The sequence below is a fragment of the Ranitomeya variabilis genome, chromosome 2 (genome assembly GCF_051348905.1).
Source record: "Ranitomeya variabilis isolate aRanVar5 chromosome 2, aRanVar5.hap1, whole genome shotgun sequence".
NCBI classification, from domain to species: domain Eukaryota; kingdom Metazoa; phylum Chordata; class Amphibia; order Anura; family Dendrobatidae; genus Ranitomeya; species Ranitomeya variabilis.
In genome coordinates, this window is record NC_135233.1 from 970,937,989 (window position 1) to 970,958,384 (window position 20,396).

General features: G+C 45.8%; 2 protein-coding genes across 6 annotated transcripts in view; one reads left to right on the forward strand and one right to left on the reverse strand.

Moving 5' to 3' along the window:
- Positions 1 to 2,903, reverse strand: part of HLTF (helicase like transcription factor) — a 136,274-nt gene extending 133,371 nt beyond the window's left edge. The window contains exon 1 of one of the 3 annotated variants that reach the window (XM_077290834.1): positions 2,808 to 2,903. In XM_077290834.1, coding sequence (XP_077146949.1) covers positions 2,808 to 2,863 — 56 coding nt within the window. In that variant the 5' untranslated portion in view covers positions 2,864 to 2,903. Of the gene's footprint in view, positions 1 to 2,185; positions 2,206 to 2,261; positions 2,406 to 2,807 lie in introns of those variants that run through there. The other 2 variants (XM_077290835.1, XM_077290836.1) reach the window with 2 other exon arrangements.
- The window catches only part of HPS3 (HPS3 biogenesis of lysosomal organelles complex 2 subunit 1), a 96,579-nt gene continuing 78,886 nt past the window's right edge, over positions 2,704 to 20,396 (forward strand). The window contains exons 1-3 of one of the 3 annotated variants that reach the window (XM_077290830.1): positions 2,704 to 2,982; positions 3,054 to 3,387; positions 17,978 to 18,457. In XM_077290830.1, coding sequence (XP_077146945.1) covers positions 3,171 to 3,387; positions 17,978 to 18,457 — 697 coding nt within the window. In that variant the 5' untranslated portion in view covers positions 2,704 to 2,982; positions 3,054 to 3,170. The remainder of the gene's footprint in view (positions 2,983 to 3,053; positions 3,388 to 17,977; positions 18,458 to 20,396) is intronic. The other 2 variants (XM_077290832.1, XM_077290833.1) reach the window with 2 other exon arrangements.

Sequence of the window (20,396 nt, forward strand, 5' to 3'; positions counted from 1 at the left end):
CCAAAGTGGCGTGCCAAGGCCTGAGAGATTGTCCCACCCCAAAGGGTCATTATTTTACATGGTTCTGTTGTTTCATTCTATTAACAACTAAGTTGTATTGCTGGATATACATGTTTCATTTATTATTTTTTCATTGGTAAAACCAAAAGAATGGGGATACCCCTCTGACTTATTCCTGGCAGATGTATACATACTAGTGGCGTGTGCCTTTGATTGCTGGGTTTTTTGTAACTATATCATCACAAATTTAATCTTCCTATGATATAGATTGGTTAACTTTTACCTCATTAACCAGGTGGTTCTGTGCAGCACTGTTTCCCTCCTCTTTTATAGTCTGGTGGTTTAAACTCCCCCTCTCTTTTTTGATATCCCTTTGTATTTATGCTTATTTTTAAAAATATTCTCTAATAAATATATTACTTTTAATATTATCCTTCCTTCAATTCTTTCTTTTGTGGTAATCCATGATTGAATATGTAATTGTTGAATCTTTTGAAGTGACTAATAGCCTTTCTAAACTAGGACTATGGTAACAATATGTGCACACGTTGCGGATTTTGCTATGGATCTGCAGCTGTTTTCCATGCGTTGTACAGTACCATGTAAACGCATGGAAAACAAAAATCCGCAGTGCACATGCTGCGGAAAAGCAGCGGTTTATTATCCTCAGCATGTCAATTCTTTGTGCGGATTCTGCAGCGGTTTACACCTGCTCCATAATAGGAATCCTGCTCCTCAACAGCAGCAAACCGCAGGTGGAATCCGCACAAAAACCACGGTAAATCCGCGGGTAATCAGCAGTGGATTTTGCAAAAACAGTGCGGAAAAATTTGCACACCAATCTGCAACGTGTGCACATAGCCTTATTATACTCACCGGTCCGATGGGTGTCGCTGGTCTTGGTCTGGCGCCTCCCTTCTTGCTTCTTCTTGGTTTGTGTGGATAAAACGTCTTCTCGGCACCGCGCTCCTGCGCAGGCGTATTTCTCTACACTGTCGAGGGCAGAATAAAGTACTCCGGTGCGCTGGGAAAGGTCAAAGAGCCGAAGGAACGCGTCATCCACACGAAGCAAGCAAGAGGGCGGCATCGCAAGAAGAAGGGAGACACCAGACCACGACCAGCGACTCCCCTCGGACCAGACCGCCCCGCAGGTGAGTATAACAAAGGTTATTTTTCTTCTCTTGCAGGTCGGCTTGGGGGCAGATATACAGCATTATAGAATGCTGTATTGGTGGTTACTGCAGGTTGTAGGCTTGTCGGAAGAGGTGGGTCTTCAGGCTCTTTTTGAAGGTTTCAATGGTAGGCGAGAGTCTGATGTGTTGTGGTAGAGTTCCAGAGTAGGGGGGAAGCGCGGGAGAAATCTTGTATGCGATTGTGGGAAGAGGAGATAAGAGGGGAGTAGAGAAGAAGATCTTGTGAGGATCGAAGGTTGCATGTAGGTAAGTACCGGGAGACGAGGTCACAGATGTATGGAGGAGACAGGTTGTGGATGGCTTTGTATGTCATGGTTAGGCTTTTGTACTGGAGTCTCTGGGTAATGGGGAGCCAGTGCAGGGATTGACAGAGGGGAGAGGCCGGGGAATAGCGGGGGGACAGGTGGATTAGTCGGGCAGCAGAGTCTAGAATAGATTGGAGGGGTGCAAGAGTGTTAGAGGGGAGGCCACAGAGCAGGAGGTTACAGTAGTCGAGGCAGGAGATGATGAGGGCATGGACTAGGGTTTTTGCAGATTCTTGGTTGAGGAATGTACGGATCCGTGAAATATTTTTGAGTTAAAGGCGGCAGGAAATGGAAAGGGCTTGGATACGTGGTTTGAAGGAGAGATCAGAGTCAAGGATTACCTCAAGGCAGCGAGCTTGTGGGACTGGGGAGAGTGGGCAGCCGTTTACTGTAATGGGGGGGGGGGGGGGGGTGTCACGTGAGATGGGGGAAAGATGATGAATCCTGTTTTGTCCATGTTAAGTTTTAGAAATCTAGTGGAGAAGGATGAAATAGCAGACAGACATTGAGGGATTCTGGTTAATTGCGAAATAAAGTTTGTCATCGCCACAACCCTACAGTCCTGGAGAATCAAGTATCTGGGTCATTTTTATAGCACAATGAACGCCATAAAAACAAAAAAAATGGCAGCTTTGCGTCTTTTTTAAGCGTTTCACGTGGTGCACACTGTGAGGTAAAGTCACTAACGCCATTCAAAGCTACAACTCCGATGATTCGACCACAACTCCCGGCCGCAGTGCACACTGCACAGACACAGCGTTACCTCAGGAACCCCGACATGGTGACACACACGACAGCCGCAGCGGTACAGGCCGCCTTCCCGCTCTCACAGTCCCAGTGCAGTGAGTACACCCCTCAAGTCACAGCCAATGAGCGCGCAGCAAAGATCCCGACACCCAATTAAAGTCACAGGAATACAATGTTATCCAATAAGAAACGGGCGGGGGCGGAGCCATGATTGAAGCCGGGGTGGTGCGAGCAGTGTTCACAACCAGAGCAGTCCGGTGTTATTTGTGTCCTGGTCACGTCTCGGTACACGGGGCTGAGACTATAATGTATCCGCCTCCTCCTGTGTGACTGACAGCGGAGGGTGACGGCCTGAGGGCTTCTCTCATTACACAGACTAGATACACGCCAACCGGGACTTGTTTAGGATAAATCACGTGGTCACTCTATATGTCACGTGACCGCACTTACAGGGTAGGGATAGAAGGAGGGCAAGTGTAGAGGGGCTGGGAAGGGGGTTGGGTTGAGGGGAAGCTGCTGAGACGATATCCAGGGAGAACAGAGGCTGACTAGGCAATCTTACACCGCTACACCCCCTCTCTTTCCATCTGTAATGGACGCGCCCACTCCCCTGTGCATGTGATCTGGTAATTGGCGTCACATGTCTGCTGGGAGGAAGGGGGAGTCTCGGCCGCTGTGTGCTGACTGCGGGGCAGGGAGTGCGGCTGCTCTGCCTGACAGCCGCAGTGTAATGACAGGTGAGGCCGCAGCGCACGGACACGGGTCCCGCCAGCCGCAGCGCTGACACTGTGCTTGTGTCCCTGTACAGGTGTGCGGGGGACTGTGCGCCTCATCGTCTCCATGGATCTGCGCAGCTCCTCTCTCCAGGGCCCTAAATAACCCCCTCTGCACCCGGACATGACGGTGCGCCCCACACGGTGACACCATGGTGCAGCTCTACAACTGCCATCCCTTCGGCTCGCAGAGGATCGTGCCCACCCGGCAGGCGCCGGAGCTGTTCTCCTGTGGGCGGGACAGCGTGTTCGTGACCAGCGCCGGCGGCTGTAAGGTGGAAGTGTTCAGCGTGGGCCCCGAGCTGTGTGACCCGCTCTGCAGCTTCAGCACGCTGGGCAGAGTGGTGCACATGAGCTACAGCGATGTGGGTAAGGACCTGGCGCTGCTCGGGGGTGTGTGAGGGCGCTGCCTACCTCTGGTGAGGGCGCTGCCGGCTGCTCGGGGGTGTGAGGGCGCTGCCTACCTCTGGTGAGGGTGCTGCCGGCCGCTCGGGGGTGTGAGGGTGCTGCCTACCTCTGGTGAGGGCGCTGCCGGCCGCTCGGGGGTGTGAGGAAGGTGCCAGCCCTTAAGGGGAGGGTGTGTGTGAGATGGTGCTGCTGTTCCTGAGGGGGTGAGGGCTCTGCCGGCTGCTCGGGGGTGTGTGAGGGTGCTGCCTACCTCTGGTGAGGGCGCTGCCGGCTGCTCGGGGGTGTGAGGGCGCTGCCTACCTCTGGTGAGGGCGCTGCCGGCTGCTCGGGGGTGTGAGGGCGCTGCCTACCTCTGGTGAGGGTGCTGCCGGCCGCTCGGGGGTGTGAGGGTGCTGCCTACCTCTGGTGAGGGCGCTGCCGGCCGCTCGGGGGTGTGAGGAAGGTGCCAGCCCTTAAGGGCGGGGTGTGTGTATGTGTGAGATGGTGCTGCTGCAACTCGTGGGCCTGATATCACTTTGATGTTGTAGCCTTCAAAGTTCTGCATACACTGATGAAACTTGTCATCCTATGAGGGGGCACCAGAGAAAATCCACATTTTTCTTAGTTGTATGAGGTGTTTCCCCATTCTTGGTTTCCTATTCTTTTGCATGTTTGTCACACTTAAATGTTTCACATCACAAATGTAAACATTAGACAAAGATAACACAAGTAAACACAACATGCAGGTTTTTTTAACCCCTTCCCGACATGCACCGTACTAGTACTGCTGTGCGGGAACTGAGTTAACACAAACCGCAGTACTAGTACGGCGGCACGATCGCACGGCCTCACGCTGAGCACTGCAGCGATCGCGTGCGTGTGTCAGCTGTATATGACAGCTGAAACCCCGCAGCAATGCCCACGATCGGCGCAGCGCCGATCGTGGGCATTTAACCCCTCTGATGCCACTGTCAGTAGTGACAGCGGCATAGAGGGGCATCACGAATAATCGGAGAAAATTCAGAGTTTTTATGTATAAAAGGTATATTTTTATTACATATAAAAAAATTAGTTTAAACAGAAAGTTCCTAATAACAACGTTAAGACAAAATGTCATTAGTATGGAAATTAATGTGATCCAACCAGGTGGCAGCGCAGCGTGATCGCTACATCAGGGCTGAGAATATAACAAGTCTCAAACAATTACCACCGAATGGGCATATACAAAAAAAGCTTGAAGTAAAAAAGGTGCTTTCATTCATGCATGTGTGATCCAAACAGGGACATAATCTTCCCAATGATACTAATGTGCAACGAGTAAATATCGCACATATAATCAAAGTAATGCACATATCAGTAATACAGTAAAGGATTAGTTACCCATATTAACAGATGTAAGACCTGGGAGCGGTCACTCTCCCCGACGTGCGTTTCGCGAGAATGATTCTCGCTTCCTCAAGAGGGCATCACGCAGGGACGGGGGCTCCCCCACCGGAACAACGCGATGCGATTGTGGTGTGCTGGAAGGAGTCCCCGGATCCAAGATGGCAGCGGGGCTCCTTCGGGGTCCTGAAGTGAGGTGGCTAGCCGGCGCCTGCTCAGAGCAGGTGCAGGAAAGCCTCCTGCACTGCCTGTTAGATCGCTGATCTGACACAGTGCTATGCAAAGTGACAGATCAGCGATCTGATCTAATATAATGATAGGAATGATACCGTATGCACTACCCAGTGAAGGTGCCAAGGTAGGATCCCACACCATGTGATAATATAGAAAATAGACCTGGCACTCAACTTAAGGTGGATCTCTTTTGTGTTTATTGCAAAAGAGAAAATAAACTTTCCGGCCTTTGTTGGCCTTCTTCAGTAACTATGTACAAAAATTAACAGAAAAATATGAGTTACCATCACTCAATCTACATCAAAATAAAACAAAGTATGTACACAATAAAGAGCAACATGGTCATACAAAGTAATATATAGTAAACCATAGAGGGGAGGAGCTCCCCATATATATTGCACTCCAAAATAAACATAGCTGGTCACTTAACCCCTTAACGACCGCCGATATGCCTTTTAACAGCGGCATTTAAGGGTACTTAAACCACAGCGCCGTTAATTAACGGCGCTGTGGAAAAAGTGAATAGCGCCCCCCAGAGTCGGATTTTCTCTGGGGTCTCGGTTGCCGGGGGTAGCCGAGACCCCAAAGAACATGATCGGGGTCGGTTTTTACCGACCCCTGTTTTGCGATCGCTGGTAATTAACTGTTTACCGGCGACCGCAAAAAAAATAAATAAATAAAGCGATGTCATTCTCTGTCCTCTGATGTGATCGCACATTAGAGGACCGAGAAATAGGGGGATTGGGGACCCTGTTATACTTACCGGTGTCCCTGGGTTCTTCTGCTGGCCGCTGGCTTCTTGCTCCGGTAAGAAAATGGCAGGCGCAGTGCGCCCGCCATGATCTGCCCGCCGGCAGGGGAAGATTCTTCCTCTTGTTTTATTTTGGTCACTGTGAGATCCTATCACATTGATCAAAATAAAAAAATTGTAAATAACCCCCCCTTTATCACCCCCTTAGGGAAAAATAATTAAAATAAAAAAAATGTATGCATTTCTATCTTCCAGTTAGGGTTAGGGGTAGGGTTAGGATATGTGCACACGTAGAATGGTTCTCTGCGGATTTTTACGCAGCGGATTTGTTAAATCCTGCGGATTTATCACGGATCTACCGCGGTTTTTGTGCGGATTCCCCTGCGGTTTTACACCTGCACTTTTCTATTATGGAGCAGGTGTAAAACCGCTGCGGAATCCGCAGAAAGAATTGACATGCTGCGGAATGTAAACCGCTGCGTTTTCGCGTGTTTTTTTCCGCAGCATGGGCACAGCGTTTTGTTTCCCATAGGTTTACATTGTACTGTAAACTCATGGGAAACTTCTGCTGACACGCTGCAGATCTGCAGCAAAATCCGCAACGTGTGCACATAGCCTTAGGGTTAGGGTTGGGGCTAAAGTTGGGGTTAGAGTTGGAATTAGGGTTTGGATTAGCGTTGGCATTAGGGTTAGAGTTGGGATTAGGGATAGGTTTGGGATTAGGGATAGGTTTGGGATTAGGGATAGGTTTGGGATTAGGGATAGGTTTGGGATTAGGGATAGGTTTGGGATTAGGGATAGGTTTGGGATTAGGGATAGGTTTGGGATTAGGGATAGGTTTGGGATTAGGGATAGGTTTGGGATTAGGGATAGGTTTGGGATTAGGGATAGGTTTGGGATTAGGGATAGGTTTGGGATTAGGGATAGGTTTGGGATTAGGGATAGGTTTGGGATTAGGGTTAGGGATGTGTTGGATTTAGGGTTTTGATTAGGGTTATGGTTAGCTTTGGGATTAGGGCTAAGGGTGTTTTGGGGGTTAGGGTTGTGATTAGGATTATGGATCGGGTTAGGGTTGGAGTTAGAATTGGGGTGTTTCCACTGTTTAGGTACATCAGGGGGTCTCTAAAAGCCACAGCCAATTTTGCGCTCAAAAAGTCAAATGGTGCTCCCTCCCTTCTGAGCTCTGCCGTGCGCCCAAACAGTGGTTTAACCCCACATATGTGGCATCAGCGTACTCGGGATAAATTGGACAACAACTTTTGGGGTCTAATTTCTCCTGTTACCCTTGTGAAAATAAAAACTTGGGGGCTAAAAAATCTTTTTTTGTGGAAAAAAATATTTTTATTTTCACGACTCTGCATTATAAACTTCTGTGAAGCACTTGGGCATTAAAAGTTCTCACCACACATCTAGATAAGTTCCTTGGGGGTGTAGTTTCCAAAATGGGGTCACTTGTGGGGGGTTTCTACTGTTTAGATACATCAGGGGCTCTGCAAACGCAACATAACGCCCGCAGACCATTCTATCAAAGTCTGCATTCCAAAATGGCGCTCCTTCCCTTCCGAGCTCTGCCATGCGCCCAAACAGTGGTTTACCCCCACATATGGGGTATCAGCCTACTCAACATAAATTTCACAATAAATTTTGGGGTCTCCTGTTACCCTTGTGAAAGTAAAAATTTTGGGGTGAAAAGATCATTTTTGTGGAAACATTTTTTTTTTTTTTTATTTTCATGGCTCTACATTATAAACTTCTGTGAAGCAGTTGGGGGTTCATAGTGCTCACCACACATCTAGATAAGCTCTTTGGGGGGGGGGGGGGGTCTAGTTTCCAAAATGGGGTCACTTGGGGGTTTCTACTGTTTAGGTACATCAGCAGCTCTGCAAATGCAACATGACGCCCGCAGACCATCCCATCAAAGTCCGCATTCCAAGCGGCGCTCCTTCCCTTCCGAGCCCTGATGGGTGCCCAAACAGTGCCCCCCCCCCACACACATATGGAGTATCAGCGTACTCAGGACAAACTGGTGAACAGATTTTGGGGTCCAATGTCTCCTGTTACCCTTGAGAAAATAAAAAATTGCAGGCTAAATAAATCATTTTTGAGGAAAAAAAAAAGATTTTTTTATTTTCACGGCTCTACGTTATAAATTTCTGTGAAGCACTTGGGGGTTTAAAGTGCTCACCACACATCTAGATAAGTTCCTTAAGGGGTCTAGTTTCCAAAATGGGGTCACTTGTGGGGGGTTTCTACTGTTTAGACACATCAGGGGCTCTCCAAACGCGACATGGTGTCCGGTCTCAATTCCAGCCAATTCTACATTGAATAAGTAAAACGGCACTCCTTCTCTTCCAAGCTCTGCAGTGCGCCCAAACAGTGATTTACCCCCACATATGGGGTATCAACGTACTCAGGAGAAATTGCACAACAACTTTTGTGGTCTAATTTCTCCTGTTACCTTTGTGAAAATAAAAAATTTGGGGGTGAAAAGATCATTTTTATGTAAACAAATGCGATTTTTTTTATTTTCACGGCTCTACTTTATAAACGTCTGTGAAGCACTTGGGGGCTCAAAGTGCTCACCACACATCTAGATTAGTTCCTTAAGGGGTCTAGTTTCCAAAATGGTGTCACTTGTGTTTAGGCACATCAGGGGCTCTCTAAACATGACATGGCATCCGAACTCAATTCCAGCCAATTCTCCATTGAAAAAGTCAAACGGCGCGAGAAACACTTTTTCTAGCAAGGAAGTTGTTAGCTCTGCGGTGGATGGGGAACTCACCCCCCTCCATTAGGTCCTGGATTGGGTTGGTGAATGCAGTCATCCCCTATGAGCGCACTCTTTATCAAAACAGGGGTTGCCCGGGTAAGTTCAACAAAATATGGGATAAATGGAATGCCTCTCACCTCACTCTGTGATCTGACTGGTCGATGGGGACGTGGTTTCACCTTTGCTCTACTAGTATTGCGCAATGGGGAAAAAACACCCAGCTACTAAGTGGCGGCTTAGTAGTTCTGGAGGTTTAGTTTAGTTGTAGTTTAAAAACCTTATGTTCCGATTGTTCCATAACTTTACATATATATACATGTTCTTCTATGTGAAATGATTGGCATATGTATGCTCTGTCTTTTTCATCCCCTGTAAATGTAACCATGCAGACTAATGACAAGGACAAATATGTATGCTGTGTTTATTTTGTGTTTGATAAATAAACGAATTTAAAAAAAAAAAAAAAAAAGTCAAACGGCGCTCCTTCTCTTCCAAGCTCTGCGGTGCGCCCAAACAGTGGTTTACCCCCACATATGGGGCATCGGCGTACTCGGGATAAATTGGACAACAACTTTTGGGGTCCAATTTCTCCTGTTACCCTTGTGAAAATAAAAACTTGGGGGCTAAAAAATCTATTTTGTGGGAAAAAAAAAAATTATTTTCACGACTGCATTATAAACTTCTGTGAAGCACTTGGGCATTCAAAGTTCTCACCACACCTAGATAAGTTCCTTGGGGGGTCTAGTTTCCAAAATGGGGTCACTTGTGGGGGGTTTCTACTGTTTAGGTACATCAGGGGCTCTGCAAATGCAATGTGACGCCTGCAGACCAATCCATCTAAGTCTGCATTCCAAATGTCGCTCCTTCCCTTCCGAGCTCTGCTGTGCGCCCAAACAGTTGTTCCCCCCCCCCCCCCCCCCCCCACATATGGGGTATCAGCGTACTCAGGAGAAATTGGACAACAACTTTAGCAGTCCAATTTCTCCTGTTAACTCTTGGGGGAAAAAAAACTGCGGGCTAAATTATTTTTTTTAATTTTCTCGGCTCTACATTCTAAACTTTAGTGAAACAATTGGGGGTTAAAAGTGCTCACCACACAACTAGATAAGTTCCTTAGGGGATATTCTTTCCAAAATGGGTTCACTTGTGGGGGGTTCCACTGTTTAGGCCCATCAGGGGCTCTCCAAACGCAACATGGGTTCCGATCTCAATTCCAGCAAATTTTGCATTGAAAAGTCAAGCGGCGCTCCTTCCCTTCCGAGCTCTGCCATGCGCTCAAACAGTGGTTTACCCCCTCACATGGGATATCAGCGTACTCAGGACAAATTGCACAACAACTTTTGGGGTCCAATTTGTCCTGTTAACCTTGGGAAAATAAAAAATTTGGGGCGAAAAGAAATTTTTTTGTGAAAAAAAGGTGTTTTTTTTTGTTTTTTTTTACGGCTCTACATTATAAACTAAAGTGAAGCACTTGGAGGTTCAAAGTGCTCACCACACATCTAGATTAGTTCCTTAGGGGGTCTACTTTCCAAAATGGTGTCGCTTGTGCCTAAACAGTGGAAACCCCCCCCCCCACATCAGGGGCTCTCCAAACGCGACATGGTGTCCGATCTCAATTCCAGCAAATTTTGCATTGAAAAGTCAAATGGCGCTCCTTCCCTTCCGAGCTTTGCCATGTGCCCAAACAATGGTTTACCCCAACATATGGGGTATCGGCGTACTCAGGACAAATTGTACAATGACTTTTGTGGTCCAATTTCTCCTGTTACCCTTGGTAAAATAAAACAAATTGAATCTGAAGTAAAAATTTTGTGAAAAAATGTTAAATGTTCAATTTTTTTTTTAAACATTCCAAAAATTCCTGTGAAGCACCTGAAGGGTTAATAAACTTTTTGAATGTGGTTTTGAGTACCTTGAGGGGTGCAGTTTTTAGAATGGTGTCACTTTTGGGCATTTTCTGTTATATAGACCCCTCAAAGTCACTTCAAGTGTGAGGTGGTCCCTAAAAAAAAAAAAAAAAAATGGCTTTACAAATTTTGTTGTAAAAATGAGAAATCGCTGGTCAATTTTTAACCCTTATAGCTTCCTAACAAAAAAATTGTTTCCAAAATTGTGGTAATTTAAAGCAGACATGTGGGTAATGTTATTTATTAACTATTTTGTATGATACGACTCTAATTTAAGGGCATAAAAGCTAAAAGTTTAAAAATTGCAAAATTTTCAAAATTTTCGCCAAATTTCCATATTTTTTTTCACAAATAAACGCAAGTCAAATTGAAGAAATTTTACCACTATCATAAAGTACAATATGTCCCGAGAAAACAATCTCAGAATCACCAGGATCCGTTGAAGTGTTTGAGTTATGACTAGGGTTGAGCGACTTTCATTTTTTTAAGATCGAGTCGGGTTTCGCGAAACCCGACTTCCTCAAAAGTCGAGTGAAATCGGCCGATTATCGCGAAGAGTCGGGGATCGACCGAAACACGAAACCCAATGCAAGTCAATGGGAAAAAAAATTCCTCCTCCTCCGACGACACCTATGTCATCACGCTGCCCACACTCCTTTATTGGCTGAAAAATGGCGCTGAACGCGTCATACGAAACGCGACTTTGGCGCGAAGATCGCCGACCACATGGCCGATCCCACACTAGGATCGGGTCGGGTTTCATGAAAACTGACTTTACCAAAAGTCGGCGACTTTTGAATTTGTCCGATCCTTTTCTCTCAACCCTAGTTATGATATCATAAAGTGACAGTGGTAAGAATTGAAAAAAATGGCCTGGTCAGGAAGTTGAAAACAGGCTTCAGGGTGAAGGGGTTAATGAAGGTCTTTATTATTAAGTGAAAAAGAAATCCAAACCTACAGAACCCTGTGTGAAAGTGATTGCCCCTACACCTAATGACTAGTTGGGCCACCCTTAGCATCAACAGCTGCAATCAAGCATTTGCGATAACTGGCAATGAGTCTTTTCCAATGCTCTGGAGGAATTTTGGCCCACTCATAATTGCAGAATTGATGTACTTCAGCCACATTGGAGAGCGTTTCCAAACATTTTTTAAGGACTAGCCATAGCATTTCAATTGGATTAAGGTCAGGACTTTGACTAGGCCACTCCAAAGTCATAATTTTGCTTTTCTTAAGCCATTCAGAGGTGCACTTGCTGGTGTGTTTTGGATCATTGTCCTGCTGCATAACCCAAGTGCACTTCAGCTTTAGGTCACAAATAGGCCGTACTTTCTCCTTCAGGATTTTTTGGTAGACAGCTGAATTCATGGTTCCATTTACCATAGCAAATCTTCCAGGTCCTGAATCTGAAAAACAGCCCCAGACCATCACACTACCACCACCATATTTTACTGTTTGTATGATATTACTGAAATGCTGTGTTACTTCTACACCACATGTAATGAGACCTACACCTTCCATAAAAAATTTACGTTTTGTCTCGTCAGTCCATAAAGCAGTGTTCCCCAACTCTGATCCTCAGGAGCCACCAACAGGTCATGTTTTCAGGATTTCCTTAGTATTGCACAGGTGATAATTGCATCACATGAACAGGCAGGCATTCAATAACCTGTGCAATATTAAGGATATCCTCAAAACATGACCTGTTGGTGGCTCTTGAGGACCTGAGTTGGGGAACACTGCCATAGAGTATTGTTCCAAAGGTCTTGGGGATCATCAAGATGTTTTCTGGCAAAACTGAGACAAGCCTTTGTTTTTATTGCTCAGCAATGTTTTTTTTCTTGGAACTTTGCCATACAGGACATTTTTACCCAGTCTTTCTTATGGTGGAGTTATGAACACTGACCTTAAGTGAGGCATGTGATTCTTTGGATGTTGTTGTGGGGTCTTTTGTGACCTCTTGAATGAGTCATTGCTGCACTCTTGGGCCGGCCACTCCTGGGAAGGTTCATAACTGTTCCATGTTTTCACCATTTGTGGATATTGACTCTCCCTGTTAGCTGAAGTCCCAAAGTTCTAGAAATGGCTATATACCGTATATACTCGAGTATAAGCCGACCCCCCCTAATTTTGCCACAAACTGGGAAAACTTAATGACTCGAGTATAAGCCTAGGGTGGAAAATGCAGCAGCTTCCGGTAAATTTCAAAAGTAAAAATAGATACCAATAAAAGTAAAATTAATTGAGACATCAGTAGGTTGTGTTTTTGAATATCCATATTGAATCAAGAGCCCCATATAATGCTCCATAAAGTTTGATGGGCCCCATTAGATGCTCCATATTAAAATATGCCCCATATAATTCTGCATAAAGGGTAATAAGGGCCCCATAAGATGCTCCATACAGACACTTGCCCATATAATGCTGCACAATGGTTATGGCCCCATAAGATGCTCCGTACAGTCACTTGCCCCATATAATGCTGCACAATGGTTATTGCCCCATAAGATGCTCCGTACAGTCACTGCCCCATATGCTTTTGCTGCGATAAAAAAAAAAAAATCACATACTCACCTCTCTTCGCTCAGGACCCCCGGCACTTTCAATATTTACCTGCTCCTCAAGCGGCTCCGTCTTCAGCACTGACGTTCAGCAGAGGGCGCGCACTGACTACGTCACCGCGCCCTCTGACCTGAGCGTCACAGCCAGAGGACGCTGATGACGGAGCTGCACCGGAACGAGGAGCGGTAAATATTTCGCAGTGCTGTATACTCACCTACTGCTGGCGCGGTCCCTTCGCATCCCTGCTTCTTCCAGTGCTGCATCTTCTTCCTGTATTGAGCGGTCACAGTTACCGCTCATTACCGAAATGAATATGCGGTAATGAGCTGATGACGGAGCCGCACCGGAACGAGGAGCGGTAAATATTTCGCAGTGCTGTATACTCACCTACTGCTGGTGCGGTCCCTGCGCGTCCCTGCTTCTTCCAGTGCTGCATCTTCTTCCTGTATTGAGCGGTCACAGTTACCGCTCATTACCGAAATGAATATGCGGCTCCACCTCTATGGGAGGTGGAGCCGCATATTCATTTCTGTAATGAGCGGGACCATGTGACCGCTCAGTACAGGAAGAATATGCAGCTCTGGAAGAAGCAGGGACCGCGCCAGCAGTAGGTGAGTATAATTAGATAGCCCCTGCCGACCCCCGGGTATGACTCGAGTATAAGCCAAGAGGGGGACTTTCAGCCCAAAAAAATGGGCTGAAAATCTCGGCTTATACTCGAGTATATACGGTAACCTTTTCCAGACTGATAGATCACAATTACTTTTTCTTATTTGGCCCAGAATTTCTTTGGATCACGTCACGATGTCTAGATTCTGAGAATCTTTTGGTCTGCTTCACTTTTAGGCAGGCTCTATTTGTTATTTCTTGATTGAGAACAGGTGTGGCAGTATTCAGGCTTGCGTGTGGCTAGAGAAGTTTGAGCTCCGATTTCTAAAGATGTGATAAACCCACAGTTAACTTATGTTTTAAGGGGTGGGGTGGCAATCACTTTTTCACACATGGCCTATTAGTTTTGGATTTTCTTTTCCTTTAATAATAAAGACCTTTTAAAAACTGCATTCTGTGTTTACTTGTGTTATCTTTGTGTAGTATTTAAATGTGTTTGGTGTTCTGAAACATTTAAGTGTAACAAACATGCAAAAGAATAGGAAATCGGGAAGGGGACAAACACTTTTTACATAACTGTATATGTAAATGAGCTGTTAAGATCTATGGCCCAGACACGGATCTGCATGAGAATCTGCCTCCAGAGATTATTTTTTTTCATGAAGGTGGAGTTACCAGTGTGACATGTAATGGCCACCCTCTGCTCTCCTAATCTCACTGCAGTACTGTGTGTGATTATACCTGACACGACTTATTCTGACTCTATAACTAATCTGAGAGTATAGGACACTTGAGACACAGTTTCTAAGCCCTCTCCTGAAACCAGTATTCACAAGTAGATACGGGAATTATCAGCTTGAAGTCTACTGCAGGAGGCACGTATGAAGATTCCAGAAGATACCGTCATTTATTTTCCAGCTGAAATCTTGTAGATCTGCTCACATACAGTAGTTAGACTTTTCTGACCAGAGCTTCAAACACATGGACTTCTAAGATGGCTGATTGACAGTAAATGGGGAAGATGGGAGGATTTACTGACATCAGAACTACATCAAAGAGACAGGGAGAGAGGAACAACTTCTAAAGAGAGCAAGCCTTATTGCACAGCAGCAAAACAGCACAGTATAACGCAATAATACAATACTGTCTGATTCCCAAATCATGGGACAGGACACATCTGCAGGTTCCTCTCGGATTCAGATTCCATCTCACAGGCTGACAGGGCCTCAATATTTTTACAATACAGCAGAGCTGAGAGACCTGCAGCTACTCATGTGTTTGTTGTAAAACAAAGTTCAGTTCTACTGTCCAGTGTTACTTGTCTAATAATGCTCTATTTTATAATAAAATAGTCTCTGGAGTCCGCATATTGCAGAGCTGGGTTGCTCTATCGGAGGGAAAGATAGGAGCAGACACACAGTGCCCATGTTCACCTTGTGTAATGGGAACGTCCCAACTGTACATTTGCCATCTCCCTGTAAAGTAAGAAGGATATCTCTACTGAAGAATAGTCGGCATCTACTGTGCGTGTGCGACCTGTCATAGAACTACAGGACGTATTCGTGGGCTAAAGCCTCCAGCATGCAGATATCCTTTTCTAAAAGTACTCACTGCTCCAGAAGAGATGTCAGATGTAGAAAATGATTACATTTCACAATTTTATTTTAGAATTTGAAGCCATTATGCTATTTGATATTGTGGGAATATAACCCTATAAAGGGAACCAGTCACCAGGTTTTCCCCATATAAAGTACAACCAGCAGCATTAGAGCCATTATACAGCACACTGGAATGCTGTATGTCTGCCCCAATCCAGTCGGTAGATCCCACAATGTAGCTTTTATTATGCTCACAGATGGGGCAGTCCGATGGGCATCTGTGGTCTTGTTCCATCTCCTCCTTTCTTTTTGCGATCTACGTCCTCGTTCCCTGCTTCAGGTGGATGACGCATCTTAGGTCATCCACATAGAAGTACACATGTGCGGGAACACAATGGAGGACACTATCTGCCCGAACAAGGGCAGAGCAGAGCCGGATACAATGTCTGTAAATGTTTTATTAGCATTTACAATGGTTTTTTAAAGGGTTGACATTGACTGTTAGGATTGCTACTTCCAATAGGTGGCACTAGAGTTCTAGTCTTCTTCCTCTCTGAAGAGACAAGTTTGCATATTTCCCAGAGGAGCATTGCGGCTTTAAGTCTCCTCACCTCGACATGCTTATCATGTCACTCTCCGCAAGGAGAAACGATACTTCTTGGAACCCTCCACATTAAAATGAGTGAAAATATGCAACTAAGTAAAATGCTATAGTTGTAAAGGGTTTGACCGTGCAGCCATAAACCCCCCTTTCGCACCCATAAGTGGGGAGCATTCACAGCATATGTTACACATGGGTCAAAGGGGTAACGTTTCTCCTTGTGGAAAGTAACATGTCAGTCCTGACATGCCCAGTTGATGAGACTTTTTTAAGTCATTTACTGTTCCTCTGGGAAATATGCAAATTGTCTCTTCAGAGAGGAAGAGGACTAGAACTCTAGTGCCACCAATTAGAGGTCGCAATTCTAAAAGTCAATATCAACTCTCTAAAGGTACCTTCACACGAAACGACATTATAACGATATCGCTAGCAATCCGTGACGTTGCAGCGTCCTCGCTAGCGATATCGTTTCGTTTGACACGCAGCAGCGATCAGGATCCTGCTGTGATGTCGCTGGTCGCTGAATAAAGTCCAGAACTTTATTTGGTCGTCCGATCGCTGTGTATCGTTGTGTTTGAAAGCAAAAGCAACGATACCAGCGATATTTTACACTGGTAACCAGGGTAAACATCGGGTTACTAAGCGCAGGGCCGCGCTTAGTTACCCGATGTTTACCCTGGTTACTAGCGTAAAATGTAAAAAAAACAAACAGCACATACTCACATTGCGTCCCCTGCAGTCTGCTTCCTCCTCTGACTCAGCGCCGCAAAGTGAAAGTGAAAGCAGCACAGCGGTGACGTCACCGCTCTGCTCTCACTGTACGGCGCTCAGTCAGTCAGGAAGTGGACGCAGGGGGACGTGAATGTAAGTATGTGCTGTTTGTTTTTTTTAGATTTTACGCTGGTAACCAGGGTAAACATCGGGTTACTAAGCGCGGCCCTGCGCTTAGTTACCCGATGTTTACCCTGGTTACCAGGGGACCTCGGCATAGTTGATCGCTGGAGAGCGGTCTGTGTGACAGCTCTCCAGCGACCAAACAGCGACGCTGCAGCGATCGACATCGTTGTCGCTATCGCTGCAGCGTCGCTTCGTGTGAAGGTACCTTAAGGACTTGTGCCACATGACTTAGGATGAAAGCCAAAACCAGAATCTGCAACTTGAGATTCTGGTTTGGCTTTTATCCTAAAGGTACCGTCACATTAAGCGACGCTGCAGCGATAGCGACAGCGATGCCGATCGCTGCAGCGTCGCTGTTTGGTCGCTGGAGAGCTGTCACACAGACCGCTCTCCAGCGACCAACGATGCCGAGGTCCCCGGGTAACCAGGGTAAACATCGGGTTGCTAAGCGCAGGGCCGCGCTTAGTAACCCGATGTTTACCCTGGTTACCAGCGTAAAAGTTAAAAAAACAAACAGCACATACTCACCAGCGCGTCCCCAGCCTCTGCTTCCTGACACTGACTGAGCTCCGGCCCTAACAGCACAGCGGTGACGTCACCGCTGTGCTTTCACTTTCAGTTTAGGGCCGGAGCTCAGTAAGTGTCAGGAAGCAGAGGCTGGGGACGCGCTGGTGAGTATGTGCTGTTTGTTTTTTTAACTTTTACGCTGGTAACCAGGGTAAACATCGGGTTACTAAGCGCGGCCCTGCGCTTAGTAACCCGATGTTTACCCTGGTTACCAGTGTAAAATATCGCTGGTATGGTTGCTTTTGCTGTCAAACACGGCGATACACGGCGACCTAGCGACCAAATAATGTGCAGACCTTCTAGCAGCGACCAGCAATTTCACAGCGGGATTCTGATCGCTGCTGCGTGTCAAATACAGCGATATCGCTCCCTAGGACGCTGCAACGTCACAGATCGCTGGCGACGTTGCTTAGTGTGACGGTACCTTAAGTCATTTGGCACAGCTGGTTAGAGAGTCGATATTGACTTTAAGGATTGCGACCTCCAATAGGTGGCGCTAGAGTTCTAGTCCTCTTTCTCTATGAAAAGACAATTTGCAGAGGGGTCAAAACACAGTGGAAAAGAATCCCGGGTGCAATCAGCTGATAGTAATCTTGGCAATCATGCCTACATCCCAAACCACTAAACATTCAATAACTTGCATCTTCCAGTTTTGGTTGCATGTGATCTATTATAACTTGTCCTCATTCCTAGGAGACTATCTGGTTACTATTGAAGAGAAAAACAATATTTTTTCCCTGAGAGCCTATGTGAATTGGCGATGTCAGACTACAGGCAACCGGATCAGTGTGCGGATGGTTGGCCTCCAAGAAGAATCTCTACAAAGTGGAATATCGAAGGACCAGATGGAAATCATAGAGATTCCTCTCTCTGAAAACCCGCTATGCCTCTCTTGTTGTCCTGTACGAGGAGATCTTCTGGTCAGCAGCAAAAGTAAACTAATGGTCTTCAGTCTGAAGTACATTGCCGCTCGTGATACAACAGTGCTGGATTTTGACAGATCCTTGGTTTTACACATAAATGGCATTGTACCTAGTCAGCTGAGCTTCTGTTCCTGGCATATCGGCATCTCAAATGATCTGGAAGTCTTGGTGTTTAGCGTGAGCTCAGAGCCCACAAAAGGAACCGGAGCTTTTGTGAAAACTATGGATGATGAAACATTGCCAGAGAAAGGTATGAAGTTACTATTTTCAATTGCGAGTCTAGGGCTATTCTTGTGTGCTTCTTCAATTTTCATCTGCAGTTTAAGGCTATGTGCACACGTTCAGGATTTTGTGTTTTTTCGTCCGTTTCCGCTGGAAAAAACGCTGAAAAAAGCTTACATAAGCATCCCTTTGTTTTTAATGCATTCCACATGTTTTGCGGCCCTGGGAACCATATACCTGTAAAAAAAAATAAATAGAATTAAAATAAAAGATCGTGATATTCTCACCTTCCGGCGGCCCCCGCAGCCTTCCCGCTCCTCGCGATGCTTCCGTTCCCAGTAATGCCTTGCGACAATGACCTGTGATGACGTAGCAGTCTCGCGTGATTCTACGTCATCTGGGGTCATTGCCGCAAGGCATTACTGGGAACGGGAGCATGGCGAGCATCGGGAAGGCTGCGGGGGCCGTCAGAAGGTGAGAATTTGACGATTTTTTTTTTTTTACATTATTTTTAACATTTTTAACATATCTTTTTACTATTGATGCTGCATAGGCAGCATCAATAGTAAAAAGTTGGTCACACTTGTCAAACACTATGTTTGACAAGTGTGACCAGCCTGTCAATCAGTTTTCCAAGCGATGCTACAGAGTGTTTGGAAAACGCTAGCATTCTGCAAGCTAATTACTCTTGTAAAACCCTTGTGTTTAGCGGGAATACGCATGTCAATTCTGCATACGTTATACCCACTGCAGGGAGTTGCAGAATTGCCACAGAAATTTCCATGGCAATTCTGCAACGTGTGCACATAGCCTAAAAGGTTATTCCCAGAATTGCATTATTTTTCAAAAGCACAGTAAATGCATACTTATTATACAGAATAAGCCCACCATAAAGTTGAATTCTTGTACCCTGTTCATCTGTATGCTCCTTTGGGCATCTAGCTTCACATAGCTGAATAGGTGGTACGAACTCTTAAAACCACATTTCCCAGCAGCACTTCTCTATGCTCAGTACTTCACACCCATCCCACCTTTCCTGTGTGCTCCTGACTTAGGGCCACCATTAATTCATGTTATGCTTCTGTGCACTCTCTGCTCCTGTACAGTACCCTGCCTGGCCAATATTATTCTCACATCTACATCATTATAACTGCAGTGTCATTTTACATCATTAGCTGATTCTCACCTAACTCCACTCTGCACTCCTTCACTGTGATGCCTGCTGCTAATAGATCCGTGACATGAAACTGAAAATGCTGTTCTATTGAAGCATAGGGCAGAAGATAATCCATTGTCATATGTGTCGACAGAGCGCTATGTGAAGTTTCGCATTACTTAACTCTTAGCAGCAGGCAACAAAAAGCAGGCTCAACTAATTTTAACCTGTCTATATAGAGCCCATTTATGCAGAATATTTTCTTTTCAGTACCATATGCAGTATATCTCTACTCTCAGCCAATTGTATAAACTACCATCCTGCAGTTCATCCCTCCTTGGCAACACACACGCCATTGCTGACTGGTATTAGCTCTGCACATTATGGAAGATCCTCCTACACTTTACATGAAATCTTCCCTCGCTGAAGAAACTCTGTTCTAGACACCTTATTATCCTGGTGATCCCTTTTTGTTTGCAAACTACCCTTTTCTTTGTTTTTCCTATGTGCTCTTCCGTAGTATGCTAGAGGTGATCCCTGACGGTGGTGCCTGCCGATACTTCTTGGTGCAGACAGTTTTGTGTTGAGAGCCTTGTGGTCTCTCATTTCTTGGTGTGTGGCACACCGTGTGTAACTCACATCTATTGTGTGTATTGATACTTTTGGATCCGTTTATTACTATGGATCTACAGACTAGGGAGTCGGCTTGGAGCCAGAGGACTCAAGGGCTTTTTGATATTGGTGACAAAGGTGTGACGGAAACAGCAAGTGTTGATGGGGGCTTCTCTAAAGTTTCTAATGAATTGACCAA